Source organism: Microtus oregoni, unplaced genomic scaffold (assembly GCF_018167655.1).
Source record: "Microtus oregoni isolate MIOR12 unplaced genomic scaffold, Mior012 000036F_ref0000092, whole genome shotgun sequence".
NCBI lineage: Eukaryota > Metazoa > Chordata > Mammalia > Rodentia > Cricetidae > Microtus > Microtus oregoni.
The window spans coordinates 18,169,100-18,191,955 of record NW_024543095.1 but is presented as its reverse complement, the minus strand read 5'-3'; the positions used below and the strand labels follow the sequence as shown (position 1 = coordinate 18,191,955).

The 22,856-nt window shown below is 49.7% G+C and overlaps 1 protein-coding gene and 1 pseudogene across 4 annotated transcripts in view; one reads left to right on the top strand and one right to left on the bottom strand.

The window, feature by feature from the left end:
* Ttc7a (tetratricopeptide repeat domain 7A) overlaps window positions 1–22,856 on the bottom strand; it is a 110,705-nt gene that overhangs the window by 52,168 nt on the left and 35,681 nt on the right. For 3 of the 4 annotated variants that reach the window (XM_041630981.1, XM_041630982.1, XM_041630984.1), the window contains exons 6-10: window positions 12,423–12,501; window positions 11,669–11,826; window positions 11,089–11,152; window positions 4,869–5,006; window positions 4,291–4,374 (exon numbers count right to left, since the gene is read on the bottom strand). In XM_041630981.1, the coding sequence (XP_041486915.1) occupies window positions 4,291–4,374; window positions 4,869–5,006; window positions 11,089–11,152; window positions 11,669–11,826; window positions 12,423–12,501 (523 nt within the window). The remainder of the gene's footprint in view (window positions 1–4,290; window positions 4,375–4,868; window positions 5,007–11,088; window positions 11,153–11,668; window positions 11,827–12,422; window positions 12,502–22,856) is intronic. The other variant, XM_041630983.1, reaches the window with a different exon arrangement.
* Window positions 13,393–14,658, top strand: LOC121432808 (annotated as a pseudogene).

The window sequence follows — 22,856 nt, the reverse complement described above, 5'->3', positions numbered from 1 at the left end:
ATCATTACTTGACCACCCTAGGTGCCCATGCCCTCATGGGCAGTTCTCCCAGCAGACCTTGCTCTGCTCCCCTTTCCTTCTGAGAACCAGGAGGAGAACCCAGCGGGAAGAGTCCAGGCCATAGTCTCTGCAGGCAAGACCTTCTCTGAGTTTTGTTTCCCTCCTTTGGAGAATAGAGGCCACGAACCTCACCCTCTGGAGATGTGACAAGCGCTAACATTAATACTGAACAGAGCCTTTCCAAAAAGAATTCAGATCAGAACCATAAAGATTTGAGAACTAGACAGGGGCTCCCTAAACCTGTACTCAGAGAGGAAAGCTGGTGACAGGATTGGACAGGTGTATAAAGGCTGGGAAGAAGGCGAGGAGGTGGGAGGGCCAGAGAGAACCTTCAGACAAAAGCCCACGGGGCTCCAGGACTCAACCAGGATTTGCTGAGGACAGGTGGGGAAAGGCCAGAAGGGAAGGGCATCCAGGGCCAGACAGGTGAGCCATCTATACCAAGAGGAATGCCAGCTAATACCCCAGATCTTATAAACGTCCCAGGCAGTCTTTCCTAAGTCAGGGGCTGCCAAGAGAACCTGCAGGCTGAACCTAGCCCACTGTTTGTTTCTGTGAATAAGGTCTAATTGGAACTCACGCCTGTTTATATGCTATCTGTGCCTGCTGCAAGATACCACACTGGTGGAAAGGCTGAGAGAGACCAGCTATTAATAGTCAGAACTGACTGCCCGACCCTGCAGAAAGTCTGCTAACTTCTCTATGAGAGCGTTGGGTTTTCACAGCATCCCCACCAGATGGGCGGCTTTACAGCCGAGAAAAGAGAGAGTCTGGCAGTCAGACAGTTTGTTCAAAGTTACATAGCCCGAGAATGACCAAGCAAGGGTCTGAACACAGCCTGGACCTAACTCTTCACCACCACCCTGTGTGGCCTCCGTGGTGATGACCTTGGCTAGAGGAAGCTGGTTTCCTGGAGAGAGGTAGGGGATGTTCGTGTGTGTGTGCTTGTGTGAGCATGTGCGTGTGTGAATGTGGGTAGTCTGGAACCTTCTGCTTTCTGAACCCAAGACTTTCTGAGGGAACCCCAGCAGTCACTGTCCTGGCACGTAAGGTGATCGTCAGGTGTGTGTCACAGGTCAATCACCAAGTCCTGGGTCCTACTGTGAGCTGAGCTCCTCCCTTTAACTTAGCCTCCTCCTTCCCTAGCAACTCTGGGGGTGCCACTAAGGAACAGAGGGCGCTGGCAGGCTCCTCTGCCTGCAGAAGGATATGATTGGAATGTATGCATCCCCCGCCCCCAGCTAACCTCTCCATTTCCCACCATCTATGGAAGAACGTTCTTCCACCCAGTCTCACAGTCTCCGTGGGCTCTCATGGAGCTATGGCTTGCACACATTCTGAGTGTGTTCTCCAAGAATCCGTATGTCGGAACTTGAACCTGAGTGGTTAGCCCTGAGTAGTGATGGGGTCTAGTAGAACCTGGTTAGGCCATTGTGTGCACTAAAAGGACTGGCCATCTTTCTCATCAGTTCTGACAGGGGTTGGTATAAAGTGAGCATGACTCGCTCTTCTCCGCCTGGCTCTGTGTCTTGCTCTACAGTGTCCCCCGCTTGCACACACTCCTGCCACGTCACCCACCTTGAGGTCTTCACCAGAACCAAGCCAGTGTGGGTACCCTGTCCTTGAGCTGCAAAACTATGAGGCCAATAAGCTTCTTTGCATTATAAATTCTTCTACCTCGGCTGCTTTATTAAACGTAACAGAAAATAGACCAATGAGGTTAACGAAGGTATCTTCATTCAGGGCCTGTACTGGGCTCAGTACTGGGCTGGGGTGATAGAGTCAGAGGAGAAGGTAGATGAGACCCTTAAGGAGGTCACAGAAAGCAGGGAAACAGGAGGGACAGATGCCCAAATCCCCTATCATTCTAACAATAAGAGAGGACAGGACAAGCACAAGAAAGGGCCAGAAAATGACAGGCCCACAGCGAGCACCCAGCTTCGTGAGAGCTGCCAGGCCCCACCTCCTCCTCAGAGCCCCTCTCCTGGAGAAATGCCACACTGTGTCCCTCACCACTGTCCCTCCACCCGCACACCCCAGAGCCTCAGGCTTCTCCTCAGCTTTCCTTAGGCTGCTGACCTTTGCATCCCGGATTCTCTAGTCCTGACCCTCCATAGTCCACCCACTCCTTCCCACCCCACCCCCATGCAGACCAAAAAACACTGCTATTTAAGGAGCCGTCTGAGGACCCAGCAGTAGGAGCAGTCGGCTTCTTTTTTTTCCCCCTGTCATGCTGGTTACCTAGCAACACAGCCAATGCAACTGCCGCATGGAGACTGAGAGAGGGAACGACCTAAATCACGCTACAGAACTGTGGTTCCTGTGGGGTGAAACACCAGGCATATTTCTATCTCCCCAACCGCACCTTCTGGAAGGTACAGAACCTGGATTCCCATTTTGGGCTCAGCAAAGGCAAGCTCTGGTCACTCCTCTGAAGTCTGCCAGGGCAGCCAGGCAAATGGTTTTGGCATGCAGGATTCCCAGGGGGCAGTTGGAGAATGCCTTCCTTACACAACAATCTCACAGCGCACCAAGTGCATGGATGGGTGGAGCCTCACATATACGGAACTCACTGACCACTCCAGCGCCCTATGCCTACCTTGTGGGAACACGAAGGGACCAGAGTAGGGAATGACTTCCCAAAGGCCAGATGCCAAGCTGCCTAAACCTCTTAGGGTTCCAGCTTCTCCATAAGGAGGTGGAAGACTCCTCAAGTCCCAGACAATCATGATGCCTTTTCCTGAGGCTGGAGCCTCCAGGAACTCCCTCAAAATTCAAGCTAACTTCCATGGATAGTTTTGTTTTTGGTTTTGTTTGTTTGTTTTGATTTTTAAAGGGGGTAGCTTTAAAATAAAACCCACAGAACAGTGTGCATTGCTCTAGGCCTTTCTTCTTCTCCTCTGCTATTCTAAGGCTAACGGTGTTTCCTGTTTGGGGGAGGCAGGAAGAAGTTGCTTAATGCTGCTGTGTGTGTGGAGGATCCGCCTAAGTTCCAGCCACACCTTCCCAGCCTCCTGTCAGTAACCTAGTTAGTCACCTAGGAATTAACAGGCTGCTGCCTTCAAGTCCTACACACCTACTCCCCTTGGTTCATGCTGCCCCCTCTGCCTGGAGTTCTGCTCTTCTCCCTGCTCTACGCTACACTCCTGCCTGGAGCTCGGGAGTGCCTCTAATCCTGCTGGGCCAGCCCTGTGTATTCTCAATTCTCCTTAAAATCTGATAGCACCCCCTGGGCAGAGCCAGTAGATCATGCTGTGGACTTCAAGGTGCTCTGGGAGGTGGCCCACGTGATAACCAGCAAAGGATGCTCAAGGAGACTCCCCACTGGTTCTGCTGTGCTCCCAGCCTGCCCTGGCAGTCTGACAAGACTGCGGCACCTGGTTCTCCCCCCTCCCCCTCCCCGCCAGGCCCTGGCCTGTCTCACTGCAGAGACCCAGGGCTGCCTGGCACTTCTTCATCTGTGGAGGCGGCGCTGGCACACTAGAAGGGCCCTCCTTAGAGACGGCTGTGGGGCTAGAAATGGAATATGGCACAGATGGGCCAGGGGACGAGGGATTCCCTCAGCCCCATGTAAGGGCCCTGGGTATTTACAGCTCTTGGAACCATCTGCAAGCTCATGGCACCTTATTTCCTGCATTCATAGCATCCTCGGCCCCATCTCCCTCGGCCCCCAGCTCCGGAAAGGTTTTCCTTTCGTGTCGCTGCTTAAAATAGAGGCTTACATAAGTGTAGTTCAGATCTGAGAGAAAATCAGGGGTGCTGGAGCAGGGGCCCGGCAGGCGGAGGGCGAATGCCTACCTTGGTGCCGTGTGCTCTGGGCAGTGCTGGCCTTTTCTGCTGTCCCCACCCAGGTACTGTTAATCCCCTACAGGTTCCCATGTGTGTCGTTGCTACTCCACTCCACCGTATATCTCTCCTTCCAACTCACAGGCAGGGCTCTCTGGGGCAGGAACAGCTTTCCTCTCTCCTAGAGCCACACCAGCAGGTGTGCTACGATGACCTCGTGGTGGACCATAAGAAGAGAGAAGCATCTAAACTCATACCTGCATGCGGGCAAACTGGTCATCACTAGCACGCATCACTTAGGGCCTTCCCCATCCCATGCTCATAGACAGTCATAGCAATACCGGGTCAGTTCCCAGTCAACACAAATCTCTCCCTGGGAGGGACCAGAGGTTTCTCAGAACCCATAGAAGGCGTAACCCCCACCCCCACAGCCCTGGGCCTTACCTTCCCACAAGCTACCATGGAGAGGGCCACTTGGTACCAAAGGTGAAATTCTCCAAATGCATACTTCATGGCTCGCTCTAGGCACTGAGGAGGAAGAAGTGGTCAGCACTGGCCCCCTCCCTGACAGGGTAACCATTCCCCTCACTGCCTTCAGAGAGCTGCAGGAAACACAGGGGTGATCCAGTCCCTGCCACGGCATGCTGGGCCATGCTGCCTCAGAGTTGTCCCTAGTCCTCTCTTCCCACCTCCATAACGCAGGAATGATTTCAGAGGGCCATTCTGATAGGCAAATGAAACCAGATTGGTGAAAATGTTTTGAAAGAACACAACCCAACAAAAATAACAAGTAGTGTTGATTATCATGGGTCGTGGTAGGGCTCTCCACTTTTTGCGTGTATCAACTCATCTATTCTTCCTAACCTCCCGGAGGTGAGATCTCTAATAACTCCCATTCCACAGATAATGGATCTGTGGCTGAGGCTAGGGGGACATGCCACGGTCACTAGCCAAAGCCAGTAAAAGGCAGGCCAGCCTGAGCAGAGAGTGGGAAGTGAGGAAGGCTGGGCAGCTGACCCTACCTCAGAAAGCATGGCGTACTGGCCCCGCCTGCCCAGGGTGATGCTCAGGAGGTCATAGATGGCTGAAGCATTCTGTAAGCTCACTCTCCGGTCCTCCTCCTGCTCTGGTGCCCGACTGAGTACCACGTCCCGAGTAGCCTGCGGGTGGAATGCAGGTGAGGACCTAGCATCACAGGGCCCATATTGCAAAGCCACTCACTGTCCCATTTCACTGCTCTTACAAGCCAAATAACTGACCACACTCTCAGAAATGCCCTCTCCTAACCCCACAAAGCTCTCTCCAAAGACAGAAAACCCACGGTCCAGGTGTGTGTGCGGGGTGTCATCCTAAGGCTCAGGGTCCTGAAGTTGCAAGGACAGTGCCATGGCCTCCTGCCTTTCATCTGAATGTGACACCTGCTGACACTCAGCACCCCCCACCCCACTTCACTTCAAACACACATCATCAATGCTCTCTCTCATTAACACTCAGTCTTCCTTCTTCCAGAACCTAAGAGTCACTACTCAGTGACCAGCAGAGCACCAAGCGGTGGTGGTGCACGCCTTTAATCCCAGCACTCTGGGAGGCAGAGGCAGGCGGATCTCTGTGAATTTGAGGCCAGCCTGGTCTACAGAGTGAGTTCCAGGACAGCCAGGGCTACACAGAGTAGTACCCTGTCTCAAAAAAAAAAAAAAAAACAAAGATAGATAGATAGATAGATAGATAGAGCTACACAAAGAAACCCTCAAAAACCCAAAAAGAAAAACATAAATAAATAAATAAATAAATAGCTGCCAAGCAGGAACATCTGCAAAGCAGGGGTCTGAAATGACTCTTATACATTCTCGGGACTGTGCTTGGCAAAGCTGGGCTCTGGCCCCACATGCTTGCTGATGACCCCAGCATGCTCCTCTCTGACCCCTCTCCTTCTGCCAAAGGGGTCCTTGTCTAGCATCGTCCTCCCTCCCTGAGACTGCTCTGCTCCCCACTGGCTGTCAGCCAAGGACTGGCCTGCTAGATAGAAAAAAAGGAGCTATTGGCCCTGAAACCTACATATACTACCAACTCCAAGGTCCCATCCTGCTCACCAGTGCTCCTCACTGCCTCCTGAACAGAGCCCCACCCTCCCTCCTGTAGGGAAGGCGCAGGAGCTACCCTGGGCCAGAGGGTGAGGAGACACAAGCCCCATTGCTTGTAGGCTCTGGGCTAAAATGGGCTCCCTTAGAGGCTCCTATTAGCTAACAGGTCTGCTAGCCCCAAAGAACAATCCACTTAGGGGCATCTGAGGCAGGGAGACAAACTGGGGGCAATGGATCTGGACAGCTGCCTCTTCAGCCACGATTGTGATAGGTGTTCCTCTTCCTCAAGAAACACAGATGGCCAAGGAGGGGATGCCTGGGCTAGAATGCCAGGAATGGCAGGAAATCCTCACAAAGATCAATGCTAGAGCCAACCTGATAAACGGAGCCAGGAACTGCAAGCAGTGAAGGCAGGGGAAGCGCCAAGAAATCCCTCTCCCTCCCAGAGAGTTCCACCCACACAGCCACGTGGGAACACAGCCACGCTCCGTCCCTCACACTATACCTCCCCACTCCTCCACCTCCAGCAGCTCTTGGCTCCAGGTACCCAATGGGGACCGTGGGTGAGTAGGCTTCTCCAGGCAGCAGAGGGAAAGGAAGGAGGGGATGAAGACCGGAGATGCAGAAGGGGGCTACGGGACGCATCTGTGCATTCCTACGACTTTTGGTAGGAGGAAGAAATCAGGATGGAAGGGATAGACCAGGTATTCTGTAGGGGTGGCTTCTCTTGAGGTAGAGGGAGCCTTGCTGGACACATTCCGAGGACTGAGAAACCTACCCTGCACAGAAGCCATGTTGGGAGAGGGGTAGTGAGAACAAACCATCACCGCTTCCCTCAGGGTGACACTTAAACTTCTTTCTCTGGCTGTCTCCTACATGCCTCCAGCATGCCCTGCTGTTTCCCATCTTCAAGGCTCGACTGAGTTTGGTCACTTTGCAGTTCTCCATATCAGCCTGCTGGCAACTCCCAACTCAGAGGGCTGTAGCCAACCTACCCCTCTGCTTCACAAGCATACACCTGGGCCCCAGCAGTCCTGGCTGGCTCATCACCCCTTGTAGCGGGGCATGCCATTTCTAGACTGAGCTCCTTGAACCCAGAGCTTCATAAATCCGCCATTGTGGAATGAGCAATACGCCAGGAAGACGGCTCTGGGCTGGCACAAAAACTCCTTCATTGTCTACCCTAGACCTTGCCCTCCAAGAGGACAGGCCTCTGGGTGTGTCTGGTGGGAAGGAGGGGTGGATTTTCAGAACTGAGTGTCATTAGAGCAAATGAAACCTAAGACAGGGCAAGTCCTCCACATGCCCCTTAACCAATAGACAGCAGCAAGAGCGTGCTCTTAAGGGTCCTTGGTGCTTTTGTACGAGGGGGGAACATGGTTCCCACTGGACAGCCTGAAGTAGATGTCTGCCCAGCTTTTGGCATGGCTTTGTGGGCAGGGTTACAAGAAAAAAAAAAAGTTGGGCTAGTGTTGGTTGCTGGGCAGTGCCTGTGTATGTAACCATGGTAATGGGTTAGCTTGGGGAAACTGGAGCAGAAAAAAAAAAGGAAGTCTTAGGGCTGGCTAGTTAGCCACAAAAGAGCATGGATTCGTGTGTGGCTCAGGAGCCAGAACAAACCTCAGAGGCAGGGGGCACCACCACTAGGTTTACCAGCCCTCCCCAGAGGCGCCCCAGCCTTCCCATCCCTCTTCCCTGGGCTCACACAGGCCCACAGGCTTCCCAGGGAGCCCGTCCACTCAGTCCTAACCACACTCTTTCCCTTTCCTGTGCACACCGACGGCCTCAGACACCCGCTTTCATCAGACAACCCCAGACCAGTGCAGTGTCGGTGAACGCACTTGTTAGAGTAAATACAAGCCCCTGAGCTGGCTCCAGGCTCTCCCCACTGCCCCCAACTGTCCCCTGTGCTGTTCGTGGGATAAAGGTGAGTATTCTCCCTGGGTTTTCTCCCTACCCATCCTGCCTACTTTGGGCACTGCTTTGGGTTGTCCTGTGAGAGCGAACCATGCTCCCCTCTGTACCAAAGCCCTAAGGACCCACAGGAGCGCACCCTCACTGCTGTGACCTTGCCCTTGGTTCCCACTGTGGGATGATCTGCCCTCAGAAGCCAGATAGGACTCCCAGAGGCATTCCTACTCCTCCCCTTTGTCCCTCTGGTGCCTCTCCCAGAAGAACCCGTCTCAGACTAGATCATTCGGATTGTCAAGAGACCAGCCACACTCCGGTCTAACAGCTCCACGCTCTCTCAGGACTCACCCCTGCTCTTTGGACAAATGTCCTCCCTGAGACAAAAATGGGAATCCTCCTTTCCTTCAGCAGGCACAACCCTTGCTGAGGCACCCTCCCTAGGTGCATGACCTTCTCGGGAAGAGAATTCTCACACCATCAACTTATCTGGCCCATGAACCCTAAGGGCAGCGAAAGAAGTATAACCTTCCGAGGGGGGGTGCTCTGAGTCTCCAGAGATGGACATCCAGAGCCAGTCCAGACTTGAGGCTTTCCTGAGCACCAGGTCAATTATCCTGGCAGTAGCCAATCTCTGACAGATGTGGCGCAGCTGGCACCTCTGCCGAGCCCCATCCTCCACTTAATTCTGGACCTAGATAGAGTCCCCGTCTAAGTGGGGGAAATGGAACACTTTCTAAGTGGCATCTGATTGTCCTCGTGCCCTCCTGCCCGGTCTCATCCTACTTTACGGAAGACCAAGGAAGGCTGAGGGAGACTAGGGGAGACTGGGGGAAACTGGGGGAGATTGTGGGAGGAGGCCAACACAGTTTTCTTCAGAGGGCAGAGACCCCACTGAAATCTAGACATCCTGGTGTCACCCTGGCTGCTTCCCTGGTTTCAGATTTCTCTCAGAACGTGTCTAGTAGTCTTGATCAATACTATCAGAGGCCTTGGGCTGGCTTTGCTGAAGAAGGAACCAAAGCAAAATGTGAAGTCTTGGGTGCTGTCTCTTTGCAAGGAACAGGTTCCTGAAGGAAGATGCCCAGAGCCCTGCTCAGAGGTTTCACAGAGAAAGCCTCTCATCAAGCAAGCGAACCCGCCCCAAAAGTCACACCAGAAAGAAGGACCTAGGAAGCATCTGTGCCCAGTGATGCTCCCCTTCCCCGGAGGACACTGTCCTGGGCAGCTCCTGCTGGTTCCCCTGCTGGCAGACATGATTACCACCAGCTCTTGAGTTCACAGAGCCAAGAGCTTCTGTGCTCTGTGACAGGCTTCATCTACCCAGCGACACAGTTCCTGTGGCAGATGTCACAGTCTTCCTGTCACGGGTACTGAACCACCGGCTCTGAGCTGGCAGCCTTCTGCAGAGCAAGGACTTGCATCACAGCAAAGCTGGTGCCAAAAGCTAGGACGCCGTGTGTCTCATCTGCCAGTCCCAAATGGAACCATGCCTAGGAAGCCCTTTTCTTTAAAATAGCAGACTAATGCCCTCAATCTCTCAACTAGATTAAAGCCTACACGTTTTCAAAGGCAACTGAGTCGGAATCAAAGCCTTTCCCGCCCCCAGGACAAAAACATGCACCGAACAACCCAACGAGATAGCTTTGTGTTTATTTTATTTAATCCACCCAAACTCCTTCCGCAGAGGCCTTGGTAACTCCATCTTACAGATGAGCAAACAGGTTCACAGAGAGAGACTTTCGCTCAGCTATGAGTGACAAGTACAAGAACCATGCTGCCAGGTGCCTGGTACCGAGTATAGTGCAGAACTAGTTTCTTAAGGTGCAGGGTCCCAGTCCCAAAGACACCCCCAACCTCCCACACAGGTTCCCTATCTAGTACCTTCCTGAGGCCACACCAACAATGAATTCTTTCCCGGCTAAACAGAGAAAGGATCGGATTTTGCTGGCTTCCCTGCACTACGTGGGAGTGCACTGGAGATAAGGGCTTCAGGCTGTTTCGTTGTTTTATGTATGGTGCTGAACATGTGGTCCAGCACAGTTCAGCTGCTCTGTAAGGAACAGTGTTGAAAATGGTCCAGCTCAGGACATCTCGCTTTCTTAACCTATACTTCTCAGATGCATCGTCTAAGAAACCCGGTTCTCAGCTGGCAGTCCCAGCTCGGCAGCACCGATGGACTCCAGAGTTGAAGAACTTGGATCCAGTTGTGTGGATCCAGCTGTGTGGACATACCTCCTTACTCCCGGCTTCTGTAATCCACATGTTTGAGCTTCCCTTGGTGCAAGAGGTCCATCCTTCATGTCACACCTCTACCACTACCCGACCACACCATGCCCTCCTTCGAGGAGCCTCCAAAGTACTCTGAAGACACTGCCTAACGCTGTGGTCACCACGGGCATGTATGCATGCACACTATCACATATGCATTGCCCAGGGTATGGGAGATGGGTCCCCATGGCCTTATTTTTCCGTAGTAAGCAAACAGGGATGACAGGGATAGCCCGGACACTGGGATTATCATTCACTACTTTACCACCCCCGACCAAAATGTGAACTCCACGAGGTCAGGGGCCTGTCTGCATTCTGCTTATTGCTACATCTCTGGCTTCTAGACTAGGCCCAGGCCCAGGACAGATAATCAAGAGTTGTTGCAAGAACATGAATTCTATCCAAACTTACTTCTGAGTTACCATCATCATATGAGGAGGAAACTGAGGCTCAGAATGTCTGAATGCTTTGTGCCCGACCCTCAGCTAATCAGCAGAGCCCCGGAGCCCCAATTCAGGTCTTGTGCCTCCAGAATGCATACTCCTTCCTTTCCTTGTCTGTTCTTACATCAGTCACAGCACCCAGCTGCTCAGTGCACACTGCTGCCTAGTGATAATCAAGTTTTGTAACCCAGAAGAGAATTTCACACACACTCAGTCTCTACCTACTTGGGACAGACATTGGGTCTCTCATCATAGCCCAGCATAGCTAGCATGGCCAAACCCAAGTGCGCCAGACTTGCAAATGTGTGTGTGTATCTGTGTATGTGTATGTGTATGTGTGAGTGTGTGTGTGTGTGTGAGAGAGAGAGAGAGAGAGAGAGAGAGAGAGAGAGAGAGAGAGAGACAGAGGCAGGCAGGGCCAAGAAGCTTGCACCTTCCTGGGAGGCAGAGCTTGACTAGGCCATGGATAGCCTGCATCTACCTATGCCAACACTCTCCACAAACCCGGTTCCCTGGGGTCAGTGGTGCCTGGGGCTTACCATGGACTCACTGATAAGCAGCAGCAAGAGCGCCTCCTCTATGTTGTCTTTGGGGCAGTAGAGGCTGGAAAACACAACAGCATTCCTGGTTGCAGCCCAGCCCACATCAACAGTACCTCTGCCTCCCCGACTCCCCAAGCAGCCCAACATCGACCTGGTAAGTTGACCCTTCTCCTGCATAATTCACAGGCACTGAATACCTAGAACAGCTCTTAACTAGCCCCAAAGTTCTGAACCTGAAAGGCTGCTACCATCCTGCAGAAGAAATGGCCCATTCACCCACAGCCTGAGGTGAGGCATGGGGAGAAGCCACTGGTGACTACAGACTCCACCTTCAACTGGCACCTCAAAGGGGTGTGTCAGGAAGACAGGCAATCTCTGAACGTGTGGCTTCGGGGAGCCATGAAACATTCTCCCCCAACCCCATCAGAGACCGTCTTTTCTTAGCCTCTAAAATGTCTGTCTGACATTGGGGCAGGGCTGGGAAAGCAGGGTACCGTGAAGAGACACCAGAAGGTATCAGAACCTGTATTCATGGCAAGGCCAGAGCGGAACACCAGGGCAGGCGGCAGGCACTCACTTGTCTCCTTCATAGAGGTGAGGTTTCCGAAGGGTCTGGGTGATGAAAGAATTCTCCTCCTTGCTCATGAACTCAGGCAGAGGGTGGGACAAGGGGCTCCAGTAACATTCCTCACTCAGGGAATGCAGCAGGACCCCTGCCAGGTGCTTGGCCGCCACCTGGCAAAGAGGGAGAGACTCAGGCTGGGGTAAAACGTCTGCAGCTTGCCTATGCAGCCCTGGTTCCCAACTAGATCTGCCCACTGCATGATGTACTGCGCCTCTGGGGGCCTCACATTCCATTCCCAAGTCCCTAGGTCCTCAGTCCCTCCGGCACGGTAGCTACCACCTCTCCCACGGATGACATAGCTCTACCCCATCTGATTTTGGAAGAACAAAGGTCTAAGTACATAGGCCTGAGTTGGGGCACGAGAGGAGAGTCAATGACATCTATTAAGATCATGAAGAAACGAGCCATACCACACATCATTAGGATAGTTTTGCTCATGCAAGGGATGGCAGTAGATTTCAACTCTATTCTAACGCTAGGAGTCATCTTCAGTGTCCTGATGAAGAAGATGAGATAAACAGGGTGCTTCCCAGGCTTGGTGCGAAAGCATTCTGGGATGGATTAACAATGTCTGCTGAGAGCAGAGGAAGGTGAGCATAGGCATGCATGTGACATCTCTAGGTCAGGGGCCTCTTGCTAGGGCTTGTGTTGTCTCCCACCCTAAGTGGCCTTTGCGTAAGCCAGCCCCAGCCAATCGTCACATTACCACTTTGAAGTTTTGCGTTGCTTTGGTCTCCACAGTCCTCAGAATCTCCCGCAGCTCCCTCATGCCTTTCACGATGTTCCTGGAAGAGGACAGCCAAAGTGGGACCACTGCTCACCGAGCTCCACAGATCCCCTCCTAAGCCAACACCTGCCGGGTGGTCTGTATGGTGCGGGTATGCTTTGGATATCTTCAGTCAGTGGAATGAAAGCCAGAACTGTGACTCCAGGACACTCCAGAACCAGGGCTGACATGCTGCAGCTGACAGCCAGGAAGCCCACTGCTGCCCACCCCCAACTCCTCAGCCCCCAGGGGCTTGGTAGTCTGGGAACTACAATAGGACAGTATTGTGCAGGTCAAGTCCCTTGCCTCCAGGGAAGCTCAGGAAGCTACAAGCTTCCAGGGTTACAAATGCAGGCCTTTCTCTGTAAGCCTGAGAATGCAGACAAAGACACCTGGAGTAAGGTCAGTCGGGACTTTCCCTGACCTGCCCAGGTTGCAGAAGAAACCACCATAAAGAAGGCAGGGAACCTCAGCCTCCAGATCCCTCCGTCCTGTGTCAGGGAAACAATCTCACCTCTGTGGCCCACAGTCTCCCCTAGTGTCTCCATACTCCCTGTGGGCATGCTCCATTCTCCAGTGTCCCTACTAGCCCATGGCCATCATTATTCTTTATGTAATACTTCTGCTTCTATCTCCTTGTCACTTAGTAGCTATCTGGCTTTAATAAAAAAATACTTGAAATCACAGGTTTGTTGTGCTAGTAGGTTTTTGTTTTTGTGGATTGTTTTTTTTTTTTTTTTTGCAAAATATAGTAAGTGCCGAAGTATTTTTAAGCACAGAAGTGATTTTTACAAGTTCGTGTGTGTACTACTTAATTCCACTGCGCTTATCACTAAAAGTTCTCAGCCTACACGCAAGGAAATGATGACTCAGAACAGAGCTCTTCAGAGTACAGTCAGTTCCTGGACCAATGGCAACACTATCCCAAGAACTTGCTAGAAATGAAAGTTCAGAGATACGGGAGCATGTGGGAAAGGCCTGTAAACACCGAGAGGCCACACGCAATCACCGCAAGAGTCAAGTCCCCATGATCACACTGCAGAAGCACGAAGACACTGACTGTCCCTGTGTGGTGGTGTCCTGCCCTCCTAAGTGCAGCGTCCAGACTCTTCTGAGAAGCGAGTTGAGTGCCCACTTGTCAGAGCGTCAACGCCCCCAGCACCTGTAGTTTTAAGCGCTATGGCTGCGTTTTTTTCAGGGTACAAACCAGCGGATCAAGGCCCAGGAGGCCAGCTCCACAGTGCAGCCTATGAAGCTGCTGGAAGCGTGGAGCAGCTCCCTGGAGAAGAAGCTTTCCTTGCGGCAGAAGGAAAGCGTTGAAAAAAACAAGAGCATACAGAGTTTGCACAATCAGATATGTAGCTCTGAAACTGAAATTGAGAGACAAAAGGAGAATGCTTCGAAACAATGAATCCAAAATCCTTCTTTTACAGCAAGGAAAAGACAGCCAAGCAGAGAATCTGAGAGAACTCAAGGAGATCCGCCCCTTCCGGCAGAAGTGGGAGGAAGCAGACAGCGTGAAGAGCAGTGTGGAGACCCCCAGAACCATGTGACTGAGCTGGAAAGTGGGCACAAGAGTGCAGGGTAGGCGGCTCGCAACACAGGCTTACAGGGATCTCAGCTGAGCCGGCAGGAACAGATGCTGAAGGTTCATAACATCTGCTCGGCAGATATGGACCTGCGGTTCCAGGTCCTCGAGACCACCAGCTACAACGGTGTGCTGATCTGGAAGATCCATGACTACAAGTGCCGGAAGCAGGAGGCTGTCACGGGAAAGACCCTGTCCTTCTACAGCCAGCCTTTCTACACAGGCTATTTTGGCTGTAAGATGTGTGCCAGGGTCTACCTGAACGGGGACGGAATAGGGAAAGGGACACGTTTGTCTCTGTTCCTTGTCATTATGCGTAGAGAATATGATGCTTTGTCGGCACGGCCATTCAAGCAGAAAGTGACATTCCTGCTGATGGACCAGGGGTCCTCCCGATGTCATCTGGGAGATGCGTTCAAGCCTGATCCCAAGAGCAGCAGCTTCAAGAAACCCACTGGAGAGATGACTATTGCCTCTGGCTGCCCACTCTTTGTCATCCAAACTGTTCTAGAGAATGGGACATATATTAAAGATGATAAAATTCTTATTAAAGTCATACTGGATACTTGGGATCTGCCTGACCCCTGACAAGTAACTGGGGAGGTGGATTCAGCAGGAGGTAACTCTGAGGTCCTCGCCCTCAGAAAGCACCATGTGGAACAGGGAAAGCACCCAGAGGAGGAGCATGCGTGGCTGGCAGGAGAAGCCACACGTCGAAACAGACCCCAACGGATTTCCTAATAGACTAGCCATACTCACTCTGAAGAATTATTTATCCTTCAAGAGATAAATATTGTTGTCAGAGAAGGTTGTCATTTTTAAAGATCTAGTTAATTAAGGTGGAAACATATATGCTAAAAAGAAACATGGTTCTTCTTCCTTAACTTGAACACCAGAAAAGAAAACACACGTGGATGAACCTTCTCCAAAATTGACCACATACTCGGAAACAAAGGAAACCTCCACAGATACAAAAAAATATCAGTGTCCACCTGTGTCTTATCAGATCACCACGGATTAAAGTTAGAATTCAACAACAATCCTACCTCCAGAAAGCCGACAAACTCATGGAAACTGAACAGTCAACTACTGAACCACACCTGGGTCAAGGAAGAAATCAAGAAAGAAATTAAAGTCTTCCTTGAATTTAATGAAAATAAAGGGACAACATACTCAAACCTATGGGACACTATGAAAGCAGTGCTAAGAGGAAAGTTCATAGCACTAAGTGCCCACTTAAAGAAAACAGAGAAAGCATACATCGAAGACTTAACAGCACACCTGAAAGCTTTAGAAAAAAAAGAAGGAGGCACGCCCAGGAGGAGTAGAAGACTGGAAATAATCAAACTGAGGGCAGAAATCAACAAAATAGAAACGCAGAAAACAGTCCAAAGAATCAATGAAACAAAAAGTTGGTTCTTGGAGAAAATCAACAAGATCGACAAACCCCTATCCAAACTAATTAAACGACAGAGAGAGAACACGCAAATAAATAAGATCAGAAATGAAAAGGGGGACATAACCACAGACACAGAGGAAATTCAGAGAATCATTAGATCTTACTACAAAAGCCTGTATGCCACAAAACTAGAAAATGCAAAATAAATGGACATGTTTTTAGATAAGTGCCACATACCAAAGCTAAACCAAAACCAGGTGAACGATCTAAATAGACCTGTTAGTCGTGAAGAACTAGAAACCGTTATCAAAAATCTACCTTCCAAAAAAAGCCCAGGACCAGATGGTTTCAATGCAGAATTCTACCAGAACTTCCAAGAAGAGCTAATACCTATACTCCTTAATGTATTTCACAATATAGAAACAGAAGAGTCATTGCCAAATTCCTTTTATGAAGCTACAGTTACCCTGATACCAAAACCACACAAAGACCCAACCAAGAAAGAGAATTACAGACCTATCTCACTCATGAACATCGACGCAAAAATTCTCAATAAAATACTGGCAAACCGAATCCAAGAACACATTAGAAAAATTATCCATTATGATCAAGTAGGCTTCATCCCAGAGATGCAGGGCTGGTTCAACATACGCAAATCTATCAATGTAATCCAGCATATAAATAAACTGAAAGAAAAAAACCATATGATCATTTCATTAGATGCTGAAAAAGCATTTGACAAAATTCAACACCCCTTTATGATAAAAGTCTTGGAGAGATTAGGGATACAAGGGTCATACCTAAATATAATAAAAGCTATTTACAGCAAGCCGTCAGCTAACATTAAATTAAATGGAGAAAAACTCAAAGCCATCCCACTAAAATCAGGAACACGACAAGGATGTCCACTCTCTCCATACCTCTTCAATATAGTGCTTGAAGTTCTAGCAATAGCAATAAGACAACATAAAGGGATCAAGGGGATTCATATCGGAAAAGAAGAAGTTAAGCTCTCGTTATTTGCAGATGATATGATAGTATACATAAGCGACCCCAAAAACTCTACCAAAGAACTCCTACAGCTGATAAACACCTTTAGTAATGTGGCAGGATACAAGATCAACTCCAAGAAATCAGTGGCCTTCCTATACACTAAGGATAAGGAAATAGAGAGGGAAATTAGAGAAGCATCACCTTTCACGATAGCCACAAATAGCATAAAATATCTTGGGGTAACTCTGACCAAGGATGTGAAAGATCTATTTGACAAGAACTTTAAGTCTTTGAAGAAAGAAATTGAAGAGGACACCAGAAAATGGAAAGATCTTCCTTGCTCCTGGATTGGGAGGATCAACATAGTAAAAATGGCAATTCTACCAAAAGCAATCTATAGATTCAATGCAATCCCCATCAAAATCCCATCAAAATTCTTCACAGATCTGGAGAAGACAATAACCAACTTTATATGGAAAAACAAAAAACCCAGGATAGCCAAAACAATCTTATACAACAAAGGAGCGTCTGGAGGCATTACAATCCCTGACTTCAAACTCTACTACAGAGCTACAGTATTGAAAACAGCTTGGTATTGGCATAAAAACAGAGAAGTCGACCAATGGAATCGAATAGAAAACCCTGACATTAACCCACAAACCTATGAACACCTGATTTTCGATAAAGGAGCTAAAAGTATACAATGGAAAAAAGAGAGCATCTTCAACAAATTGTGCTGGCAAAACTGGATGCCAATCTGTAGAAGAATGAAAATAGATCCATATCTATCACCATGCACAAAACTCAAGTCCAAATGGATTAAAGACCTCAATATCAGTCCGAACACACTGAACCTGATAGAAGAGAAAGTGGGAAGTACTCTACAACACATGGGCACAGGAGACCACTTCTTACGTACAACCCCAGCAGCACAGACATTAAGGACCTCATTGAATAAATGGGACCTCCTGAGACTGAGAAGCTTCTGTAAAGCAAAGGACACTGTCGCTAAGACACAAAGGCAACCCACTAACTGGGAGAAGATCTTCACCAACCCCGCAACTGACAAAGGTCTGATCTCCAAAATATATAAAGATCTCAAGAAACTAGACCATAAAAGGCTAACCAACCCAATTATAAAATGGGGCATTGAGCTGAACAGAGAATTCTCAACAGAAGAACTTCAAATGGCCAAAAGACACTTAAGGTCATGCTCAACTTCCTTAGCGATCAGGGAAATGCAAATCAATACAACTTTAAGATACCATCTTACACCTGTCAGAATGGCTAAAATCAAAAACACCAATGATAGCCTTTGTTGGAGAGGTTGTGGAGAAAGGGGTACACTCATCCATTGCTGGTGGGAATGCAAACTTGTCCAACTACTTTGGAAAGCAGTATGGCGGTTTCTCAGGAAATTCGGGATCAACTTACCCCTGGACCCAGCAATACCACTCTTGGGAATATACCCAAGAGAGGCCTTATCATACAACAAAAGTATATGCTCTACGATGTTCATAGCAGCATTGTTTGTGATAGCCAGAACCTGGAAACAACCTAGATGCCCTTCAATGGAAGAATGGATGAAGAAAGTATGGAATATATACATATTAGAGTACTACTCAGCAGTAAGAAACAAGGACTTCTTGAATTTTGCATACAAATGGATGGAAATAGAAAACACTATCCTGAGTGAGGTAAGCCAGACCCAAAAAGAGGAACATGAGATGTACTCACTCATATTTGGTTTCTAGCCATAAACCAAGGACATTGAGCCTATAATTAGTGATCCTAGAGAAGCTAAATAAGGAGAACCCAAAGAAAAACATATAGGCATCCTCCTGAATATTAACCTTCAGCAAGCGATGAAAGGAGACAGAGACAGAGACCCACATTGGAGCACAGGACTGAAATCTCAAGGTCCAAATCAGGAGCAGAAGGAGAGAGAGCACGAGCAAGGAACTCAGGACCGTGCGGGGTGCACCCACACACTGAGACAATGGGGATGTTCTACTGGGAACTCACCAAGACCAGCTGGCCTGGGTCTGGAAAAGCCTGGGATAAAACCGGACTCTCTGAACACAGCGGACAATGAGGACTACTGAGAACTCAAGAACAATGGCAATGGATTTTTGATCCTACTGCACGCACTGGCTTTGTGGGAGCCTAGGCAGTTTGGATGCTCAACTTACTAGACCTGGATGGAGGTGGGGGTTCCTTGGACTTCCCACAGGACAGGGAACCCTCATTGCTTTTCGGTCTGAGGGAGGGGGGACTTAATTGGGGGAGGGGGAGGGAAATGGGAGGCGGTGGTGGGGAAGAGACAGAAATCTTTAATAATTAAATAAATTAAAAAAAGAAAAAAAAGAAAACACACGTGGAGGTAGCAGGACGTGTCAGCGTGTTAATTTAAAAGGAGAACTTATGAAATAATAATACAATTCTGATATATTCTTCAAGATAAAAAAATGAAAGTTCAGAGTTTAGAGAGAGGGCTCAGTGGTAAGAACATTTGCTCTTGCAGAGGACCCAGGTTTGGTTCCCAGCACCCACAGGTGACTCACAACCATCCATAACTCCAGTTCCAAGGTATCTGAATGCCCTCTTATGACCTCCATAGGTTAACAGAGTAGATATACATGCAGGCAAAACACTCATAACATAAAAATAAATGAATCTAAAGAAATTAGGAAGAAATAAATAAAGGAAGGAAGGAAGACAAGTCCTACGCCATTACACCCCACCCTACCCCACAAGGAAACTCAGAAACCATTGCCAAAGAGAAGACAGAAAGATAGTAGGAGCCAGAGGTCAGGGAGGACCAGGACGAAGCAGTATTTTCTAGATATGACAGGACCTCACACTCATGATATCACAGTGGCAGTGGTTGCTGGCAGATCAAACCAGTCAACATTCTATTATGGATGGGGAGGAGCCCATGAGCCCCACTTCTAACTGAGGACTTACTGACAGCTGGTGATTCTGGAGAAGGGAGAGTCAGTTTTCTTTAAGGGTGTGGCTCCTGGTTTGGCCCACACCCAGGAGTATACATTCAATACAAATTGGACTCGGTGGATTGTAAAAGAAAAAAAAGGACATGGGGGGGGGCAAGTTAGGGAGAAGGGTACCTAGGAGGAATTCGGGGAAGGAGAAGGTGAATAAGATCAAAATATATTGCATGCAATCTATAATGGGAGACTCAGGTGGGAATCTGACTTTGATCAAACCAGAGAAGTCAGGTTTCAGAAGGGCATGGAAATGCCACACTCCTGGGAGTATGGGGTGGCCTCTGTATGTCTTCCTGGCTCTAGGAGGACTCGTTTCTCTATAGAGCTTTTGGGAAAGTGCTAACTATGCCCAAATAGACCAACATATGCAGTGGAGGGCCGTTATGAATCCTTCTCTTTTCCGCCAGCTGGCATTCTGAAGGCTATGCTCCTGACATTGTAACTTTCTCTCTCTTCTGCTAGGGGGCATTCTGAAGGCTATGCTCCTGACATTGTAACTTTCTCTCTTCTGCTAGCTGGCATTCTGAAGGTTATGCTCCTGACATTGTAACTTTCTCTCTTCTGCTAGCGGCATTCTGAAGGCTATGCTCCTGACATTGTAACTTTCTTTACTCGGATGCTCACGAGCAACAATAACCACTAGTAGAAAGCAGAAGTGCTTCAGGGACAGGGCATAGTTTCACTGTCATCTCCCACCAGCCCCCAGCAAGAACAGTTTCCCCAGGAGACGGACCACGCCCATCACAAAAGGAGGATGAAGACAGATGGGGGCTCCCAGGAAGAGGAGATAACCATCCTGACTGTAGAGTCCACAGGCTCAGGCAGGCTGGTCCCGAGAGGAGGCAGGCCACTCCTGGGGCCGTGGGTGATTTTCCACTCTATGGGCGGCCTGCCAGCCTCTTCTCCAGCAGTCTGGCCCAGACTATGACTGGGAGGCTGGAGCCAAGAGAGCCTGATGCCTCTTCTTCCTCTGCCACAGGAGGGACTGCCACCTCGGTCACTGCCAAAGTCTTCACATTCCTAGAGCAGCAGAGACGTCGCTCCTGGATGCTGCGGAGGGGACACCGATGTGCCGCACTGACCACTCCGGCACACATTTAAGGAACTAGTACCGCATTCTAATGCAATCTTATATTCCAAAGCTTTTTGTTTGTTTTTTTTTAATAATTTTCAGATCTATAAGGGATCTGGGCACATGAATAGGCTCCCGGGAATTCTTTCGCAGAGTAAATCTTCACCCTTAGGCGTGTTTTGAGTCAATCTCAATTTTTATTGACTGTCTTTAAAGAAACAATCCACACAATAGGTTCCAGTGGCCACGGCCACACAGGGAGAGGTGGAATCCTAGCCTAGGTTGCCTGGCTCTGCTGTGAGTGCCGAGAATGGCCCCTACCTCAGCTTGCCCCTCCAAGAAAGGCCTAGGTGGAGGTTCTCAAATGGCCCAGATGGCCACAGCCTGAGCCATCCTAGCCCAACCTGCAGCTGCCCGCGCCAGGTGGAGCTGGGGCTTTCCCCAGCTCTCGCTGGTTGCCCCGTGAGAAACCGGCTTGAAAGATCTCTTTGTTCTGATCTTTCCCGCTGACCTTTCTGAGCCAAGCTGCTCACTTTTAACATTATCCAAACAGAGTCTCAAACAAACCTTAGCCAGAGACAGGCTGCACAGGGAGGAGCCAGGAAGCCTTTGGTTCTAACTAAAGTCAAGTCCAATTGGCCAAGCGGCGGGGGTGGAGGGCTCCAGGTGGAGGTGGACCCTGCAGCCAGGAAGCCCCGCAGCCCCCGCAGCCACACTGGCGCACGTTCCCAGAGCCCGTGACTGCGTTCAGTCTTCACAATTCTTCACAAGACTGCATCACGCCAGTCTAAGCAGAACACGTAATGTACGCAATGCCCTTACGAGATGACCACTGGGACAGGTGGAGCTGGCGCACGCCTTTCATCCCAGCACTCAGGAGGCAGAGGCAGATGGATCTTTTGAGTTCGAGGCCAGCCTGATCTACAGAGCGAGTTCCAGGACAGCCAGGACTACACAGAGAAAACCCTGTCTCAAATTATTATTTAAAAAGAGAAATGACCGTTGCGGGATAGGCTGTAACTCAGAGTACTTGCCAAGCGTAAAGGTAATCCATCCCAATACCATCAAATATAACTAATATAAATAAAATATTCCACTCTAACCCTCTCTGATGGGAAACTAAGGCCTGAAAGGTACTTGTCTTTCTGGGCATTACCTGCGCAAGGCCATAGGCTGACACAGCACTTTCAGCTCCGAGACCCCGCGACCACCTCTACCCTCCCACTTTCCTCTCCTGGCCATCTGAGCTCCAGAACTCCTGGGACTCAGGTCACTGTGTCACCACAAAGTGCCTTCTGCATGCTAAGTACGCGGTCAGCGACCCCATTTGCAACTGGCAGCCAGTGAGTCACTGTGGCATAGATGAGGAGAGGCTGAGCGAGTGCACAGCTCACCCATGGCCTTGCATACAGGCATCTGTGGGCTGCTAAAGCAACCGCTCTTGACTTTCTAGGAACTCATCGCAAGGTTTTTGTACACAGTAGGTGCTTAAGTACAAGGGTGTTGATTTGAAATAAAATGATAAATTAGATAGAGCTGATTGAGAGGAGAGTGGTGCACACAGTCCTAATGTAAGTCCCCATCTGAGGGCTGGCATTGTACACGAGAGATTTCTAGTCAAGAACCCAGAGGAGCGTTGCAAAATGGTAGACCCCGGTCACGGAGGACAAGGCCAGGTAAAGTTCAGCAGTTACACAAGCTGTTAGTTTTCACCACAGACCCAAACCATCTGCCTCAAAGTCAAAATTTCTACCTTCAGAGTCAGGCCGAGCATGGAAAACAGGAATGTTGGATGGGGAGTTCACCCAGGCAGTGGGTTTTCTTCTCCAGCCAGCTGGGGAAGGTCGTGTGAGTGGGCACAAGGACGAATAAGAGCTGTGCCTGCAGAGAAGCCTGCCCCCCAGAGCAAAGCACAACACAGAATACTGGGGTGTTGAACCTTTAGGTCCCTGGACTCCACTGATAACAGCGCTGCCCCCTTCTGCCAGGCCCTGCAGATACACGTACGCTTGTGGCTGCCGAGAACCAGACAGCATTGCCATCAGTAATCTAAAGTGACACTTTGCTCTCAGATCAGCCCCTGGCAGACAAAGTAGGGCAATTTGGGGGGAAGGGATTGACTGATTGACTGATTGACTTACAGGACTTTAAAGGAGCCACCTAGCCAGGAGTGGGCGGGAGGTGGCTCCCTTGGAACACACTCCTTTCTCTCTTGGTTGGAATGCAGTGTAAAGTAGATGTTGCTTTAGTAATCACAACAATGTATTATAAAGAATAAACAAAAAGCACACAGCCCACTTGACTCAAACTCACC